The 17,909-nt window shown below is 36.1% G+C and overlaps 1 protein-coding gene across 1 annotated transcript in view; it reads right to left on the minus strand.

Moving 5' to 3' along the window:
- Positions 1 to 2,751: 2,751 nt before the first annotated feature.
- Positions 2,752 to 17,909, minus strand: part of CFAP36 (cilia and flagella associated protein 36) — a 19,226-nt gene continuing 4,068 nt past the window's right edge. Inside the window, exons 2-10 of the mRNA XM_006778585.2 lie at positions 17,505 to 17,569; positions 16,319 to 16,420; positions 11,077 to 11,191; positions 8,337 to 8,424; positions 6,389 to 6,440; positions 5,737 to 5,839; positions 3,756 to 3,895; positions 3,433 to 3,582; positions 2,752 to 2,924 (exon numbers count right to left, since the gene is read on the minus strand). Of these exons, the coding sequence (XP_006778648.1) occupies positions 2,823 to 2,924; positions 3,433 to 3,582; positions 3,756 to 3,895; positions 5,737 to 5,839; positions 6,389 to 6,440; positions 8,337 to 8,424; positions 11,077 to 11,191; positions 16,319 to 16,420; positions 17,505 to 17,569 (917 nt within the window). The 3' untranslated portion in view covers positions 2,752 to 2,822. The remainder of the gene's footprint in view (positions 2,925 to 3,432; positions 3,583 to 3,755; positions 3,896 to 5,736; positions 5,840 to 6,388; positions 6,441 to 8,336; positions 8,425 to 11,076; positions 11,192 to 16,318; positions 16,421 to 17,504; positions 17,570 to 17,909) is intronic.

A 17,909-nucleotide genomic window follows, 5' to 3' on the forward strand; every position in this document is an offset into this window, starting at 1 on the left:
TGATTGTTTTTGTTTGATTTGTTGTAAATATAAGTTAACTCCATTTGAGATATGTCCATTTTCCAATTAACTTTTGAAAGGCAATAAATTATCCATATTTATTATAGACCAGTAGGTCACACACCAGTCTGAATGAAAGAATTCTAAACAAATAAGGGTCAGCTGCACTTTAAATATCACCAACTCTACTTATATAAGGTGTGCCTCGGGCAAACTAAGTCCCAGCACCAAAGCATCACAACATGGGGCTATTACAATACCCTTTTTTGATTATAGGTACACATAATGAAAAAGACCTCCACCTCATAAGGCAAGTGACTTAAGATCATTTGAACCACGATCAGTTACATTACCATATGAATGCATTTTCTTTCAAACAAGTTTACACTTGACTTTTCCTGATTAAGTAGTTTTAAGTTCCAATAGGAAGTATTATCTTTATAGCTTATGAAGAGTTTAATTTTCCTTTCTGAAGAACTGTCATGAGTCCTAAACATTTAAATCATCGTCATAAAAACCTTTTCTTATAGCACAAATGTGAATTTTTTTAATTACAGGTTAACACTTTCCTTAGTTCATATGCTCATCCACAATGATATGAGAACAAGACTTAAAAACAGCCCTTAAAAGAATAACTGTTTAGATACATGTTAGCTGCTCTTAAATGACTACCCTCAGGCAGAGCAGGGTTTGTCTACCATTACTGTCACTCAGTGAAGCAAGCCAGAGCCCACTTTTGTATGCACAGCCTGAGGTTCTCTTAAAATTATATCTGTAAATATGTATCAAATAAAAAACTATTTTTAATAAAAAAATAACTTGAAACAGATTTCTGTGTTTTAATCACTAGTTTTTCCTCTTGTCCACTAATAAAAATGTAAGAAATATAACTTAATACTGGTTTTCTCTGCAGGTTGAAGGTTTGTAACTAATTTTGGTATCCCTTTTTAAAAGTGTGTAACTGTAGATTTAAAGAAATAAAATGGAATTATAAGTCAAACCTCAGAAGTGGCCCATAAGTAGCAAAAGGGGCCGTTTGTGGGATGACACAACACAGAAGTTTCTGAAAGAAAAATCCCCCTTCTACACAGTCCCCAACTTATGGTGGTTCAACTTTTACTTTATGATGGTGCAGAAGTGATAAGCATTCAGTACACACCATACCTCAAATTTTGAATTTCTATCTTTTCCCGGGCTAGTGACAGGTAGGCATATAGTCCCATGATGTTGCACAGCAAATCATGAGATCACGAGGATAAACAATACTACGCTGTACTGTGTTGCCAGTGTTTTGGGGGTACTGTATTTTATGTTTTCACATCCCATAATGTCTATAAAACACCCATCTGGCCCTACCCGGTTTGGCTCAGTGGATAGAGTATCAGCCTGCCGACCAAAGGGTCTGGGATTCGATTCTGGTCAAGGACACAGACCTTGGTTGCAGGCTCCTCCCTGGCCCGGGCCCTGGTCAGGTGCATGCAGGAGGCAACCAATCAATGTGTTTCTCTCATCGATGTTTCTGTCCCTCTCTCTTCCACTATGTAAAAAATAAAAATGCCCATCTGTGTCTCATGCTTCTGGTGAGAAGCAGAGGAAAGCAATACTCTTAACATGAAACTTAAGATAATTGCCCAACTGTAGGATAAGTGTTCTGAACACATGTAAGCAGGGCTAGGCTATGATGTTCAGTAGGTTAGATACAGTAAACACATTTTCAACTTACTATATTTTCAATCAGGGTATCAGGATGTAACCCCACTGAAGTAAAGGAGCACCTGTATTCTGGTTATCTTTAAGCTAAAAGACTACTAAAACCATCAAGGATCCCTTCACATGCAAAAGATCTACACTCACGACAGCATTCCCTTTCATGGGCTCAATTGATTGTTCCTGTTATCTGTTTTAATAGTAGCTTTTCTAGAAAGAGTGAGTATTTTTAAGACACACACACACACCACCTCATCTATTTTCCAAGTCCTGTTTGCTCCTGCCTCAAATGCAAGATGCTAAACTCTACCTTAACATTGTACAAGATAACTATTATCACTGAATTACCTTAAACCTGGTATACCCACAGCTACACTAACACCAGACTCACCCAATAGTATCCACACAGCAGCCACACATCTTTTTTAAAATGAACATTATGATCACGTAACTTCTCTGCTTTAAAAGTTTTCAGTGACCTCCAGTGCCATAAGATTAAAATCCTCCCGTCTACAAGGACCTGCAAATCAGTGTCCCACCTATCTCCAATTTCATGTTAAGTCTCTCCATTCTGTGTACTCCAACCATTCTGACAGCTCCTTAGTATATGCTTTATTACTTCCTGCTGCAGGACCTGAGTGGGTTTCCCCCGCTTTCTCCCTGCAATTAGCCTTCCAATCATCTTAAACATTGCTTTCTCAAAAAGGCATGGCAAGCCCTGCTTATACCACTGCACTTTTTCCTTCTAACATTGCTCTCTAGGCCTTCACTAACCCCATAAAGGCAGAGACTCTATGAATCTAGTTAACTACTGTATCCTTAGTGCTTAGCAGAAACAATAGGTAACCTGGTTTGAGTGAATAAACACACTATCAACTAGTTTTCTATACCCTCTCTCTAAGAAATATTATTCAAAAATTTATATTAAACTGCTCAGCATAAGTAGCTGTCTTCTCCAACCGCCCTTTACCTTACCTGTTCAATAAAACAGTAATAATGAGTTTGAATCTGTGTTTATAAACATAAGTATTTGAAACTAACAGGTTCAGTGTAAGGATTAAATAATTTATTTTTAAGAAAATTTCAATTTCTGTTTTGCTAAGTTGGTTTTAAATTTACTTATTAATAACTTCTTCTTTAAGTTTCTCTGCAAGCAATCTCCTCTTTAGTAATGTTTGCATCTCCTCTGCTGTCATTTCTGGTTTCTCTGTCATTTCCTTAAATAAAAAGAAAAAGAAAAAAGTTGGCTACAGTATAAGATGGGTTCATTTGTCGAAAATTCCCAACATACCGCCTTGAACAAAGAGCATTTTTAGTGAAATTTTTTTAAAAGTCACATGTGGACTGAATTCCATAAATCTCTTCCTTATAAAATCTCTTCTTGGAGAAGCCTCTTAAACGTGGTGGCTAGGATACTGATGCTGCTCTATGGTAAAATATGTCAAAAGGCTCAGGTGAAATAGACTGCTGACCCTTACGCACTCGGAATAGGGCAAGTAAAGAAATAAGGACTGTATAAAGAAACTGCTATCATTTCTACCTCACAAAATCCTCATTACATGACCATCCTACTTCCTAGAAAAGAGAAGGCTCTACACTGGCAGGGAGGTTAATATAAATGGATCTACAAGCAACGTTGATTAGTAAGGCTTTCTTCCACCTTATCTGATATTGAGAATTCTTCCTCTAGATTTACTAGTTTTGACAAACTAAGATCAGCCATACCTCTACCTCCCCAGCAGGTTTTCCCTTCTGTTCTGTATTTTGCATCTGCTTAGTCTTCATATCCTTTCTCATGGACATCAACTTATCCCTCTTCTGCTTGAGATAGTGCTCCCGTTGCCGCAGCTCTTCTGTTCCAAGTGTTGATAAATTCTGGGCCAAAAAAAGGAACTATTTTAAATTCAAGTTCATATAGTAAATGGCAAAGATATCTGATTCAATTAGAAGTTTGAGTTCAAGATAACAAAAGTATATGACTGTTTACATTGCTTGCTCCTAGTACTTTGTCATTTTGTTCATAGTTCTTAAAAAGTAATGTTACTTACTGCTATTGGCCCTTCAGTGCTTGCATATTCAAAGCCAGGAATCTTCAGGCCTTTTTGTGGGAGGGAAGATGTTTCAGGCAACATTTCCAGCTTTCCTGCCAAAGGTTCCACTGATGAATTAGCAAAATGCACTTTCGCTTCTGGCAGTAGATAGAGACCAAGCAGAATATTATATTAAGTATTAGACTAGGTTCAGCAAAATGAGCTAGTGTTAATAACACTTGTTTTTTTCTCACAATCAATATGCATTGATTCAGTGCCTATACCGTACCAGACACTGGGTAAGAACAATAACATGGTCTCTGTCCTCAAAGACCAGTTTCTTACAAACAATGATATTTTAATACCAAATTCCTTCTGTTTGATACTACAGCTACAAAAAGATAAAATTCTCATCTAAAAATTAGAACTCCACTATAATGTAATACAAGATTGCCACATAAGCCAAATAAACAGTACTAAAATTCCAAACTTTTGCTCGTGGATAAAAACAGTAAGTGAACCTATATTTTCAGAACTTTTAATGTAAAGCTATAATTTTTTGTAGCAGATGAGTAAATACCAATAATATCAATAAATTTTTTTTAATATATTTTATTGATTTTTTACAGAGAGGAAGGGAGAGAGACAGAGAGTCAGAAACATCGATGAGCGAGAAACATCGATCAGCTGCCTCCTGCACATCCCCCACCGGGGATGTGCCCGCAACCCAGGTACATGCCCTTGACCGGAATCGAACCTGGGACCCTTCAGTCCACAGGCTGACGCTCTATCCACTGAGCCAAACCGGTTTTGGCAATAAATTTTGCTTGTAATACATATTGAAGATAACTATAAACCTACCAACACATTAAGAAATTGTAGATTTTAAGAGAGACAATATGGCGGCGGAATAGATGGATGTGTCCCAAGCCTTGTCCCGGTAGATAGAACGAGCAATCCTAAAACTAAACTAACGCGAACAACATTCACCCCAAATTGGCGAAGTACACACAGCTGGTGAGACAATTCGAAGCTGGGAAGGACAGAGGACGCTTGGAGAATGGTAAAATCAGGGATCTGGGCTGTAGAGAACTGCAAGACCTCAGAGCCCAGAGGGTCAGAGGGAAACCGCACGGGTAAATATCAAACCCATATTATCTCAATTATAAAAGTTCTTTTAAACTGAAGTGTAAAAGAACACAAGATTTGAAGTCAGAAGACCAAGCAGGGTAAACCACAGCTTAACCATTTAATAGTTTAGCGATTTTGGACAAGTCACCTAATTTCCTTAAATTTCGTGTTAAAAAAAAGAAGGCAATATCACAATATCTACCTGACAGAGTTATGTTTTTATTTTTTAATTGAGAAAAAGGATGTTTCTTTAAAACAGAAATCCATGATAAAATGAACTGAAATGATCATTATTCAATTTCTATTTCAGAATTACTTGTTTTCATAGAAAGGAAATCAGAGCATATTGAAAGTGGATTTACTACATGTTCAACAATTTCATCTGCTAACATTTCCCACACAGAATCTCAGTGATTTTGCTTTCAACAACAGTTTCTGACTAAACATCTGGATAAATTAGCTACCTCTTATTTTCAAGATGTGCTTTAATTCAATTGGAAAATAATATTATCATCCCAAGTTTAGCTTCTTACTTACTACATAATTGTGGTCAAGGGTGAGAATACCAAATGTTATATGAATACATTTTAGATGCTACAGCTGTGGTACCAAAGGCCAGTAGCAGGCTTACTGCTCTGGGTTCCAGGTTTCACTTAGAAATTTGGGAACTATACCGTTTCTGTCAGACGGGTATTTCCTACCAGCAATCTCTTTAGCTAAATTCACAAAGAACTTTAAATACCAATGGCCATTCAACACTCCGTCCCAGGGTTTTAGAAGGTTAAGTATGTCAAAGAAAGTTGCACACTCTTTACAATGTTTATGTATTCATATTATTAGAGAAAGTTTAGTGACACATCAAGCTTACCTAAGGGTGGCTGTTCATCACGTTCACCATCCCCCTGGGAATTACTCAATTTTGCAGTTTCATCAGCATTTGCCGTGGATTCTTCTGTTTTAGCCTCTGATAACTTCAGGAATTCATTATACAATTAAAAAAACATTTTAGATTAATTTTTACTAATTCACTACTTAAAAAATCCAAAGGCATTAGTTTTTTTTAAAAAATTACTGTTCTGTTTTTCCAAAGTTTCTAAGATTTTTCCAGTAATTTATCTCCTCCACTTTTTTAAAATAAGTTTTTATTTCTTTCAGAGAGAGGAAGAGATAGAAACATCAATGATGTTTCAAAACTGAAGAAATCAAGGAGAATGGGGAAGTAAAATATTTTTCTTAATCTTTTATTCATAAAATTAAGGGGAATTTTAAAAAAGAATCCCCCAAAATATAAATGGCATTACAGTGTTTTGGAGTTACTAATGTAGCCTTTCTTGGAAATTTAAAGGTAAATTGTTGGATTAATTATAAAATTATAAAGTTAAGTATAAATGCTTAGAATTGCCAAGATAATATGAATACTTTTAGGAATGTGTAGTCCCACATAAGCTCAAATTTTAACAACAAAAACTAGGTTAACAATAATAAAATAGTTCTATTATATTAATATATTCTGTAGGCACCTGCTTTTTTCTCTTCCTTTCTTCCTCCTGGTCATATTCTTCTTTTGACTTTCTGAGATATATAAAATAAGGTAGAAAAGTAAATTTTCTTTTTTGTCAAAGAAAAAATATTCAACAAGCAACATGCTAACCTAAGCTTATAATATGTGCAAGGAATTTTGGAAACAAAAATGAAAATAATTAAGCTTTGCTTAAATCAGTTTACATCAACTGAGAAAGATATATGTACACTTATACAGCATAGAATTAGTAATATAAAATATAGGCATGCCCATTTCTTCTGGAAATGTCAATGACCTCTTTTTTTTTTTTAATGACCTCTTGATAAAGAAAGATCAACAAGTTTAAAACTCTGAACCCAGCCGAAACCGGTTTGGCTCAGTGGATGGAGCGTCGGCCTGCGGACTGAAGGGTCCCAGGTTCGATTCCGGTCAAGGGCATGTGCCTGGGTTGCGGGCACATCCCTAGTGGGGGATGTGCAGGAGGCAGCTGGTCGATGTTTCTCTCTCATTGATGTTTCTGACTCTCTATCTCTCTCCCTTTCTCTCTGTAAAAAATCAATAAAATATAAAAAATAAAAATAAAACTCTGAACCCAAATTTGAATGGAAAATCCCATTAATATAGACTCTCTCTTAGGTATAGCCCTCTTGATAAAATCCACTTCTCCCCTCATACTACTCTTCCCAGTGGCACCTGAGCTATCACAAAGCTTTCCTAATACCATTATGCCAAAGCCTTTACAGCTTTTATAAACTGCTGGGCCAGTCTGATTTAGGAAAATAGCCATCAACTCTCTTACGTGTTCATAACTAAGCTCTACTACTTAGACAGTAGTACACACCCCTTAAAATCCCTTAGAAAATAACACTTAAAAGTACAATGTTGATCAATTTTCAGACCGCCAATCAACCAACAGAGGCAACCAGGGTAAGTCAAAACTTTACCAGTCTTCTAACACGAAACATCCTTATCTCTTCAACACTATAAACTCAAAGCATTCTGTGTTATCTCGGGCTCCCCTTTGCCCCTGCCGTGGAATGTAGGCTCTGGCAGGAAAAGGCTGGGTTCACTCATACACCTGCCTCCTTCCCCACAACCACTCAAATCCCCTGAAATTAAGCAGTGAGTCTTAGAGCTCCTTACCATCAACCAGCCTCTCCTCCCTTCTGCTTTAGAGTTGGGGACAAGGTGAGTAGATGGGGGTACAACAGGATGCTAGAAGATTTGTGGTTAGAGCCCTTCCTCTCTACAGGTGATACAGTGGATGCAGGCTTTTGCTATATATTTCTCACAGATTTAAAAATTAGGTGCTGAAATTGCCACTCTAAACTTCCCATGGGGTCGGGGACAACAGGCCCAAGGTGGGGAAAAATGCCCCTTTGGTGAACTGCACACTCTGTGTCCGGCATTTGGTTGAAAATCATGTAACTGGGGCAAGGAAGAGAGGGGAAAGACAGTCATCTGGATAGGCACCTCCCACTGTCCTCTTCCCCTTGCAAGTTACCTGCCACTCATTCAGCTATTTGGTCTCTGGAGTCTGGATGTCCAGCCTCCTACTGTGAGACACATGGCTTGAGCCACCTCTGATACTAAGATCCAAAAGGCATGGAGTTTCCTGGTCAGCTCAGGCCACTACACGCCTTTCCAGGCATGGATCTACTGCATCTTGTTCCAACTTAGCCTCCTATTCCCACCATGGACGTAGAAGACACTCCCATTTGTGTTGATCTGGTATGAATCATCTGAAAATAATTTTTTCTGTCCATTAAGATATGTAATATATACATAGTTATAAACAAAATAAAATGACAAGTCATTTTCATGGTCTTCAAGTAGAAAATTTAGATATTTTACTAGTTCATAATATTTTGGGGGTGAAAAGCATATATACAAGTCATATTACAAAATTCTAGTGATTCACTCAAAAAATAATTAAAGAAGGATACCTAAGAACTTCCCTCAGGATTTTCATCTCTTCCTGTTCAAGATCACTGACCACATCAGAACCATCTGTTAAGCAGTCAGGTAATACACCTGTTCAAAACCAGACCACATGGAAGAACATCAACTCAACTGAAAACATTTATTTCTCACTATCCTGGTTCATCAAGAAGTACAAATAATTTATTAATATCTGTCACTTTAAAAAAGGTTCTAAACTATTATCTTTTTAACTGTGGCCTTTTTTACTTTTTCTCCTTTCAGGTAATCAGCAGTTCCCAACCACCACCCGCCCCCACCCCCCCCAAAAAAACACCACACAATTTTACCTAGAAATGTCTCTTATTTGTATTGCTTATTAAAAGTAACAATTATTATATATGGTAGTAAAAATTAATTTAAGCTATTTTCTTCCATAATCACAACTAGCAGAGGGTATAGCATTGAACTCAGTAGGTTCCTACTAATGAAACTGTGCTCTCAAAAGTATCCCTAAAGAGGGGAGTTTACAAATAAACTATAAAGTACTTTGTTAATTAAAATAGCATGTTAAAACTCTTCAATCATATTACAACAAATGCTACTGAAAGGGGTCCTGCTTACTACATGCAAAAAAGCCTGGTGCTAAGCACTTAGGGGTAATATAAAGATGAATAAAACAATCTCCGCCCTTGAAGCTTCTATGCAAATATTGGGCTAATAACTATAAACCAGGGCAGTACCAACTGCAGCCCAAGGCAAAAAATAATTTATAGCAAGTAATTTTAAGTATTGATTTAATTTACTTTATTACCTATATCTTCTTAATAAGCAGGTAGGCTGGTAATAAGTGTTCTGTTCATATCTATAATTACATTCTCATAACATTAGCAGCATGTCTCAAATTTTTACCTTCTATTTTTCTGTCCACATATGACAATGGGCTTTTGGATCTAATCTAAATTAAAGTAGCTTTATTATTCTAATCCCCTTGTTGTTTAAGTGCATTTTTAATTAAACTTTTTATTTTGAGATAATTACAGTTTCCCACATGGTTGCAAGAAATAATACAAAGTGATGCTATGTACTCTTTACCCAGTTTCTCCCAATGGTGACATCTTGCAAAACTACAGTACAGTATCACAATCAGAAAACTAACATCTATATAATCCATTAATCTTAAGTGCATTTTTGCTAAATCAAAAGATATGTAATTAGTATTCTCCTAATACACTTTGTAAGGAAAATAAAAAGAACAAAGGAAAGAATAGCGTAGCAGTACGCAATTCTTCAAAGCCACCAAAATAATGCTCTGATTTGCGTTCCCCAAAATTCTTTGAAAAGCTACAACAAAGAATCCAGAGAGCTTCTGGATTTTTCTCACCACAAATACAATTTTCAAATGGTCTACAGATTTGACTAAAATCAACACTGCCCTAAGGTCCTCAATCCAGGACCTAAGTTATTAAAATTGTGCGGCATACCAAAAACATATATTTTTTGCTGATCTGACAAAAAAAATAGGTATAATTTTGATTCATTCACATGGATGGCTATTGTTCTGTTGGCTGTTGTCATGTTTTCATTTGTCAATCTAAGAGAAAAGAGGTCAGTGCCCCTGACTAAATCGTCAGGTATTGCATGTTTTTTCAATTCTTGCGGCACACCAGTTGAAAATCACTGTTCTAAGGGATTGAGTCTCTACTCACATGAGACAAATGAGAGGAGAATCCACAAGAGCCCTGCAACATTCTATTGTGTTCCCTGCAACAAGAGAAACTATGGTTGCATGTTCCAGACCCTTAGAAGCATATAGTATAACTGACCTATAGCTCTCATACCTTTGAGAAACAATCAAAGAAAAGGTACTTCTGCCAACCCATTAAAAAGTACATAGGCATGGTAAAGAATATTAGTGGCAATGTATTGAGCAAAGGAACACATAGGTTATTAAGGTCAGGTTATGCCCTACAACAGTAGTTCTCAGTGTGGTCCCAAGACCAGGAGCTTTAACATCATCTGGGAACTTGTTAAAAATGCAAAGTTTTAGGCCCTACTCCAGATTTACTGAATCAGAAACTGAGGGGCATATGTATTTCTACAAGCTCTCCAATCGCTTCCAATGCTTTAAGCCCACAAGTGCCCCGACCAGGGTTGGGGATTGAGCCTGCAACCGAGGTATGCACCCTTAACCAGAATTGAACCTGGGACCCTTCAGTCCTCCGTCCAACATCCTATCCACTGAGCCCAACCAGCTAGGGTTAGAAACCAGCTTCTACATTGGTTTCCTAATGTCCTAACAATGATAAACCAGAGGAAGGGTAGTCACATTCTCTCATCTGTAACTACAACTGTGATCACTCAAAAATACTGAATTTCATAAACTCTTTGGCTGGACAGAAAAATCAAGCTCTCTGAAACCTAAATCATCCTTCCATCAAATTCTGGTCTGCGTTTGAAATGTAAAACATGCACTGATCAGGAAGTCTACACTCTTGAATCTCTTAAGTCGGCCATAGACTTTCAAACTTGGAATAAATATAAATATAAACGCAGCTACATTTAAGACTTGGAATAAATATAAAGGCAGCTACATGTTAGAATCAGCATAGTCAAAATTGCAAAAAAAAGCCTGAATTTGTTTGGCTCAGTGGATAGAGCGTCAGCCTGCGCACTGAAGGGTCCCGGGTTCGATTCCGGTCAAGGGCATGTGCCTGGGTTGCGGGCACGTCCCCAGTGGGGAGATTTCTAAAGTCAACATTTTACCATTTCTTTCTTGAATTATTCGAATGGCTTGCAGCTGCATTTCAATGTTTTTCTGGACCATCATTGCTTTAAAGATAGTAAAATCTTCTGCGGCCAACACGGGTTGCAAAATGGCCTGTGGAAAGAAATCTGTAAGTTAAATTCACATTTTAAAACTACATGCATTTATTTATTGCACTTCTTAGACAATGCATTTTCATCAACATTGAGGCAAGACCTACCTACACAAAGATTACAACTCGCTAAAGGCTCAGATGAGGTTAGCATTTTTTAGCAATAAAGTATTTATTAATTAAAGTATGTGCATTGTTTTTTTTACACATAAAAACAGCATCTGAATTTGTTTTTCTGCCTAAATAACCTATTTGGTTATTTTCTGTCACTTGAAATGTACTGTTTAATGATAAATCCTTAACTACAATATGATCCCTTAATTAATAAAAATACTCATTTAAATAAAAGTAAATCCCAAAAAATGGAATCTAACAAGTAAGTGTAATATGTTTTTAGTAATGTGAGAATGCAATTGTAATTGTCCTACATGTAGAAAGTGTCATGAAAGAGGTAGAATTAGAAATTAAGATGTAAAATCCTTTTCTGGCTAAAACTGAAGTATAACAAATCAGAAGAAAATAAATAAAGATGTCTACCCCACAATACCCAAATTAACATTTCCTTAACTACAGAAAACTACCGTTATATTAAAGAACAAAACAATTCCCAAGCTAACCAATAAGAAGTAGAATAAAATTTGAAATGCGTAAAAACCCAAACGAAAACACTCAGATGTGATCCATCTTACTAAAATCTTATTTCAAGTTTTATATGATACTGTGGAAAAGCTAATCACACAAAATTGTGGAGAGGCAATGAAGGGTGTGCTATTATTGTTCACCAGGTAGGTGGCAGCAAGGTCAGGCACCTTCGCCAAAGCGCCCTCAAAGAGCTCTAAGCAAAGAGGAAGGAGCCCTTCCCACAACAATCAGCTCACATCCTAGACTACCCCAGTATAGCAAAATAAAGTGCAAACGTAGCTCTCTGTGACAATTATAGAGTCAACTATAGGAAAAATGTTTCTTTTCCCTTAAATTAAATAACACTATTCGAAAGGCCCAGGGCAGAGATGGCAAATAGGCTTCATCTGTGTTTGAAAGTTGCAGCCCAGAGCTCAGTAATTGTGGGCAGCCTCTGATAGATTAGTGATGTCTACCAGGGCCTCTTTATGGCATTATAGCACTATGTAACTTTGTTCTGGGGCTTCCTAGACTTCTTATTAGTAATATCAGATACTTTAAACTCATCACTAACAAACACTTGCAGGGCACCGCTACTGAGGGCAATGTGTAAACTAGAGCTCCTTTTAGCAAGTCAGTTTGAGTTGATACTTAAAAGCATAATCCATGGCTTCTCAAAGTGTGTTTTAAGAATACAGGAAGGAGGGGTTAAGTGCATATTCCTAAACCCTCCACTAAACATAATGAATCTAAATTTCTGAAGGATGGGTGCCCATGTATCTCCCCAGATAATTCTTATAATATTAAAGTCTGAGAGCTACTGGTACATTGGTGAAAAAAATGAGGCCTTGACATCAAAAGCCTCTACTATCAGCTCAATTTTAGGTAAACTTAAAACTGCTCTAAGAAAGTCTATTAATTTTTTAAAGTCTTACACAAAATATTGTTAATTATCCTGTGTGTATTTTTAGGAAATGAAAGTTATACCACATATGTAATCTTTTCAATGACCCAAGTTATTGAGGGAGAAGCATAATTTTCCCAAATTACTAGTATTAGAAATATTAATGTAATAATAGTATATTAATATATTAATGTAATAATAGTATATTAATAATAATATAATATAGCATTAATGTCGTTCTTATAAATGTCAAGAAAATCAGGTGAATAAACAAAAATGAAAGCAAAAAATAGTTTGCCTCTTGCCATATAGAAGTCCCTGGTTTGGGCAATACATTGATATCAATTCTCACCAAAAAAAATCACAAGCAATGAAGGAAGCCATTTTTGCCTATTTCAATTAGAAAATAGCACATAATTAGTAATATTACTGAAAATAAGTGAAATAATATCTCTATATTTTTTACACTGCCATAATTTTCTAAACTATTTAGAAAGATAATCTAAGTTATAAGCATTTTTATTATAGAAACCACACATATATAACAGAAAAACATGCTCTTAAAAAGTCTTTTTTTTTTTTTTTAACTAGAGTTCTTCATTTCAGTAGGGTCATTAGTCCCCTTACCACTCCTGCTGACTTTAATACACAGAGTATTCCAGGACTAGTGGTTTAGGTCTAATGATAACCAAACCAGGTAAAAAGAATCTTTCAAGTTGGCTTTAGCAATACAATACAATGGGAACTGGCAACTGATTTAAAAATCAAAATCAAACTAAGCAAACCAAAACAAAATAAAAATTACCTCCTAAAATTATCCAGGGCAAGCAATTGGTTTCTTGAATTCATTCTTAGGCACCCCATTAACATAATGGAATTACCTTCTTATCTTATGTATGAAGATTATATGATTGCCCTGGCCAAGTAGCTCAGTTATTAGAGCATCCTCCCGATACATTAAGGTCGCAGGTTCGATATCAGATCAGGGCAAGAATCAACCAATGACTGCACAAATAGAACAACAAATCCATGTTTCTCTTTCTCTCTCTCTCCCACCCTCTCTCTCTACAATAAATAAAAATTTTTTTAAATATTATATGATTGCTGCAAAGCAATATGCAACATACTTTAAGCTATTTTTCTAATAACAGTGACAGACTTAGCTGATTCAATCATGTTGATATTCAGTATCTGGTGCTAAGAGTTTGCCCCAAAAGAGAATAAAGCTAACTAGTCCACATGGGGATTGAACCCATGACCCTGGCCTGATTAACACAGTGCTAATCAACCACCAGAATAGCCACAGATAATTAAGAGGCGCTTCCATATACATCACTTTATATATGTCAGGTATTGTGCTAAATGCTTTATGAACATTGCCTCTGAAATTTCACAAAAATCTTTCAAAGTAGATACTATCCATATTTTATGGGTACGGAAATTAATAATCAGATTGGATAAGAAAGGAAAACTAAAATAACTTTTGTCTGAGGTCTTAGAGCTACTAAATGAAAAATTTATGACTCGAATCAAGTTCTGTCTGTGTCAAAAGGCTTGAGTCCTTGTAGCAATCAAATCCAGATAAATCAAAAGGTGTTGTATAATAGAACAAATGAGAAAGATGTGTTACTCTTGATCTAAAGCAATATTTTAAAATTCTGGACACCTTTATTCAAATAATTTAAACTTACCCTGATAACAAAAACAAAAGATGGATGTGTCTAATATTACTGTGAACATCTTTATTCAAGAAATATTCCAGAAAAATAAGGAAAATAAAAACAAATACTAATGTCTTAAAAATAAATTTAGCCGAAACCGGTTTGGCTCAGCAATGTCTTAAAAATAAATTTAAATACTACTTAATAAGTTTCAAATTCTTCCTATTTCACAAAAAGGAGAAGAAAATAGTGTCTATTATTATTCCTTAAACTAAAACTATAGTGCATACAGAACAAAAGCTACTGCTGAACTGTAAAACAACTTTTGTTTTTTATAATTATTAATCAACAAAATCATGTTTGCTTACATTAGTGTTGTTATATCAATAGCATTTAATATTTCTTTAAATGTCATGTGATATTAAAGATTTTCTATCTCTAGAATCAGTGGTGATCATTCAATGAGCAAAAGTTGTGCAAAAGAAAACTGAAGAAGGACGTGCTAAACAGTGGTTAAAACAAGCTCTTCTAAGCCACAATAAAGAGATAATTTAAAGTTAACAATAATTTAAGAACTACCTATTAGGAATTAAGTTCTCATCTCTGTAATAGATACTGAGAATGCAAAGATACTTTAAACAGCTCAAAGGACTTACAATCTAGTAAAGCAAACAGAGTTGTAAGAAACTATAAAGACAGAATACCAAAAAATGTAAGTGCCCAGTGAGGCACAATGAGTATTAGTCAGACTAGAAGGTTCAGGAATCCTGCCTTAAAAGAAGAAAATTTGCCGAAACCGGTTTGGCTCAGTGGATAGAGCGTCGGCCTGCGGACTGAAGGGTCCCGGGTTCGATTCCGGGCAAGGACATGTACCTGGGTTGCGCGGAATTCCCCAGTGGGGGATGTGCAGGAGGCAGCTGATCGATGTTTCTCTCTCATCGATGTTTCTAACTCTCTATCTCTATCTCTCTCCTTTCCTCTCTGTAAAAAATCAATAAAACATATTTAAAAAAAAAAAAAGAAGAAGAAAATTTAAGCCAGGCCCTGATGATGAGGATTTTTCTGGGTAAGGTAAGGATGGTGGGGTGGGGAGGTGGGAGCCAAATATTCTAAATAAAGGAATAGCACAAGCAAAGTCACTTATAAGCACAAGTGGCCTGAAATGACTGTAGTACATAATGTATTGGAGAACCATAGCAGGAGAAGAAGGCTAAAAATATAATTTGGGGTCACATCCTAGAGAATCCTAATTACTACCTCACTAAGGAATTATCATTTGGTAGATGCTGGGAAGCTAAAGCAACTCTCTCAGAAGAAGGCTATTTGGTAATAGTAACATATCCCTATCCTCAGCCTCTGAGCAAGAGGCTCTCAGGTGGGGGCCTGGGCTGGTATCCTGCTTCAACTACCTGCTTAGCTGTGGACTTTGCACTAGTTGTTTAATATATCTGTGCATTCGTTTTCTCAGTTCTAAATGGAAGCAAAATATCTTAAGGAGTATCAGGAAAATTAAATAAAATAATACATGTCAAGTGCCTCAAACAAGCAACAAGCATCAGCCCTCAATAAATATTAGTTACAAATTCACATGATACTTCAGCCCAGCACTGCAGAACTAATAAGATAATAAAAGTAGTTCCAAAAGAAGGAAGCCCCAGGAACTGTGTTCTGTGGATTCACTAGATTAAAAAGGGAGCAACTACGAAACTATCAGTGATCTATTTTATTCTAAATTCAGAAAGTTCTTTTTTAATTGCATCAGTTCATTAATGCCTCAAATTATCATTTCTCAAGATATTTATAAAAAAGAACTCATATGTGATGACTTACTACAGTATCAAAGAATAATCTTTGACAATCAAACATGGCAAATTTAAGTGAAGCCCTTTTTTGGGTCATTTTTGTCAAAACTGTAAGTTATGGAATAACGTGAAAGCAAAAACCTGTGATGTCCGGGTCTTTGCAAGAGGAGAAGTGCATGCTTCTTGAAATTGATCTTCATTAATTCCAATTTCTTTGAGATAACCTTCTAACAGCTTTTCAACCTAAAAAGAGGAAGTTTAACTTTTGTAATTTACATAGAAAAATTCAAAATGACAGTTTTCATGTTAAGTATAAGAGTATAATCAAATGTTTGCTCGCAATTATTAATCTACATAAAATTATACATGAGAGTGGCAATGTTTCATTGAAAAAACAAACAATAAAAAATTAAAAATTTTCACAGAGTATCTAATGAAATTTTATTTCTTCTACTGAAAATAACTGAAGTCAAGATTATGAAGTTTGATGAGGTACAACTCTTCTGCTACCCAGAGGAGTCATTTTTAAAAATCACAAGACAACTGACTAAGTTAATAACACTTCCCAGGATGCATCAGCTCTTTAAAATTTAAAGATTAGATGCAAGTTCCTTTACATAGTCATCCTAAACCATTCCTTAGATTATAGAGTAGAAGAGATATGAAGTCATAAGGATGAGAGGCTGAAAGAACCCTTGGAGCCTGATGCAATTAGTAGTACTATTAGGATAGATTGATTTTTTAAAAAATATATTTTATTGATTTTTTACAGAGTGGGAGGGAGAGGGATAGAGAGTTAGAAACATCAATGAGAGAGAAACATCGATCAGCTGCCTCCTGCACACCTCCCATTGGGGTTGTGCCTGCAACCAAGGTACATGCCCCTGACTGGAATCGAACCCGGGACCCTTCAGTCCACAGGCTGATGCTCTATCCACTGAGCCAAGCCTGTTAGGGCTGAATTTTTTAAAGAATTAAGATGGACAATTCCATATTTTAATTTATTTTTTAAGTTTATTTAGTTATTCATATTGTATTTATTTTTTTCAATCCTCACCTCAGGATATTTTTCCATTGATTTTTAGGGTGAGTGGAAAGGAGGGGGAGAGACGGAGAGAAAAAAATATCTATGTGAGAGAGACACATTGATTGGTTACCTCCGAGATAACGTGCCTTTGACAAGAATTGAACCCAAGACCATATAGCCAACACTCTATCCACTGAGCCAAACCAGCCAGGGCACCATTTTTTAATTTAGAAGAGCTAAAATTAATATTAATCTAATTACCTTTAAAAATCAGTAAAAAATATAAATAAAAGTACTTACTAGTTCTTTGTATTCCTGATGAATCTCTGTATAGGTCAATTTGCTTTCTTCTTCATCATCAAAAACTAAATTGAAGATAAAATATTGCATAAAAAATAAATGATATCATTAATGCTACTATAAAAGTCTACTCCTTATATCTTACAAATAGATACTTGTATATGTACTTACAAGTATATATTTATACATACACTAGAGGCCTGATACACTGGGGAAAGGGGGTCCCTCAGCCCAGCCTGTGCCCTCTCACAGTCTGGGACCCCTCAGGGGGTGACCACCTGCTGGCTTAGGCCCGCTTCCCGGGGGATTGGGCCTAAGATGGCAATCAGACATCCCACTGGCAGCCCGGCAGCCTTCGGGGGATGTCCACTTGCCAGTGGGGAGCAGACCTAAGTTTCAGTCAGA

The sequence above is a fragment of the Myotis davidii genome, unplaced genomic scaffold (assembly GCF_000327345.1).
Source record: "Myotis davidii unplaced genomic scaffold, ASM32734v1 scaffold6, whole genome shotgun sequence".
NCBI classification, from domain to species: Eukaryota; Metazoa; Chordata; class Mammalia; order Chiroptera; family Vespertilionidae; genus Myotis; species Myotis davidii.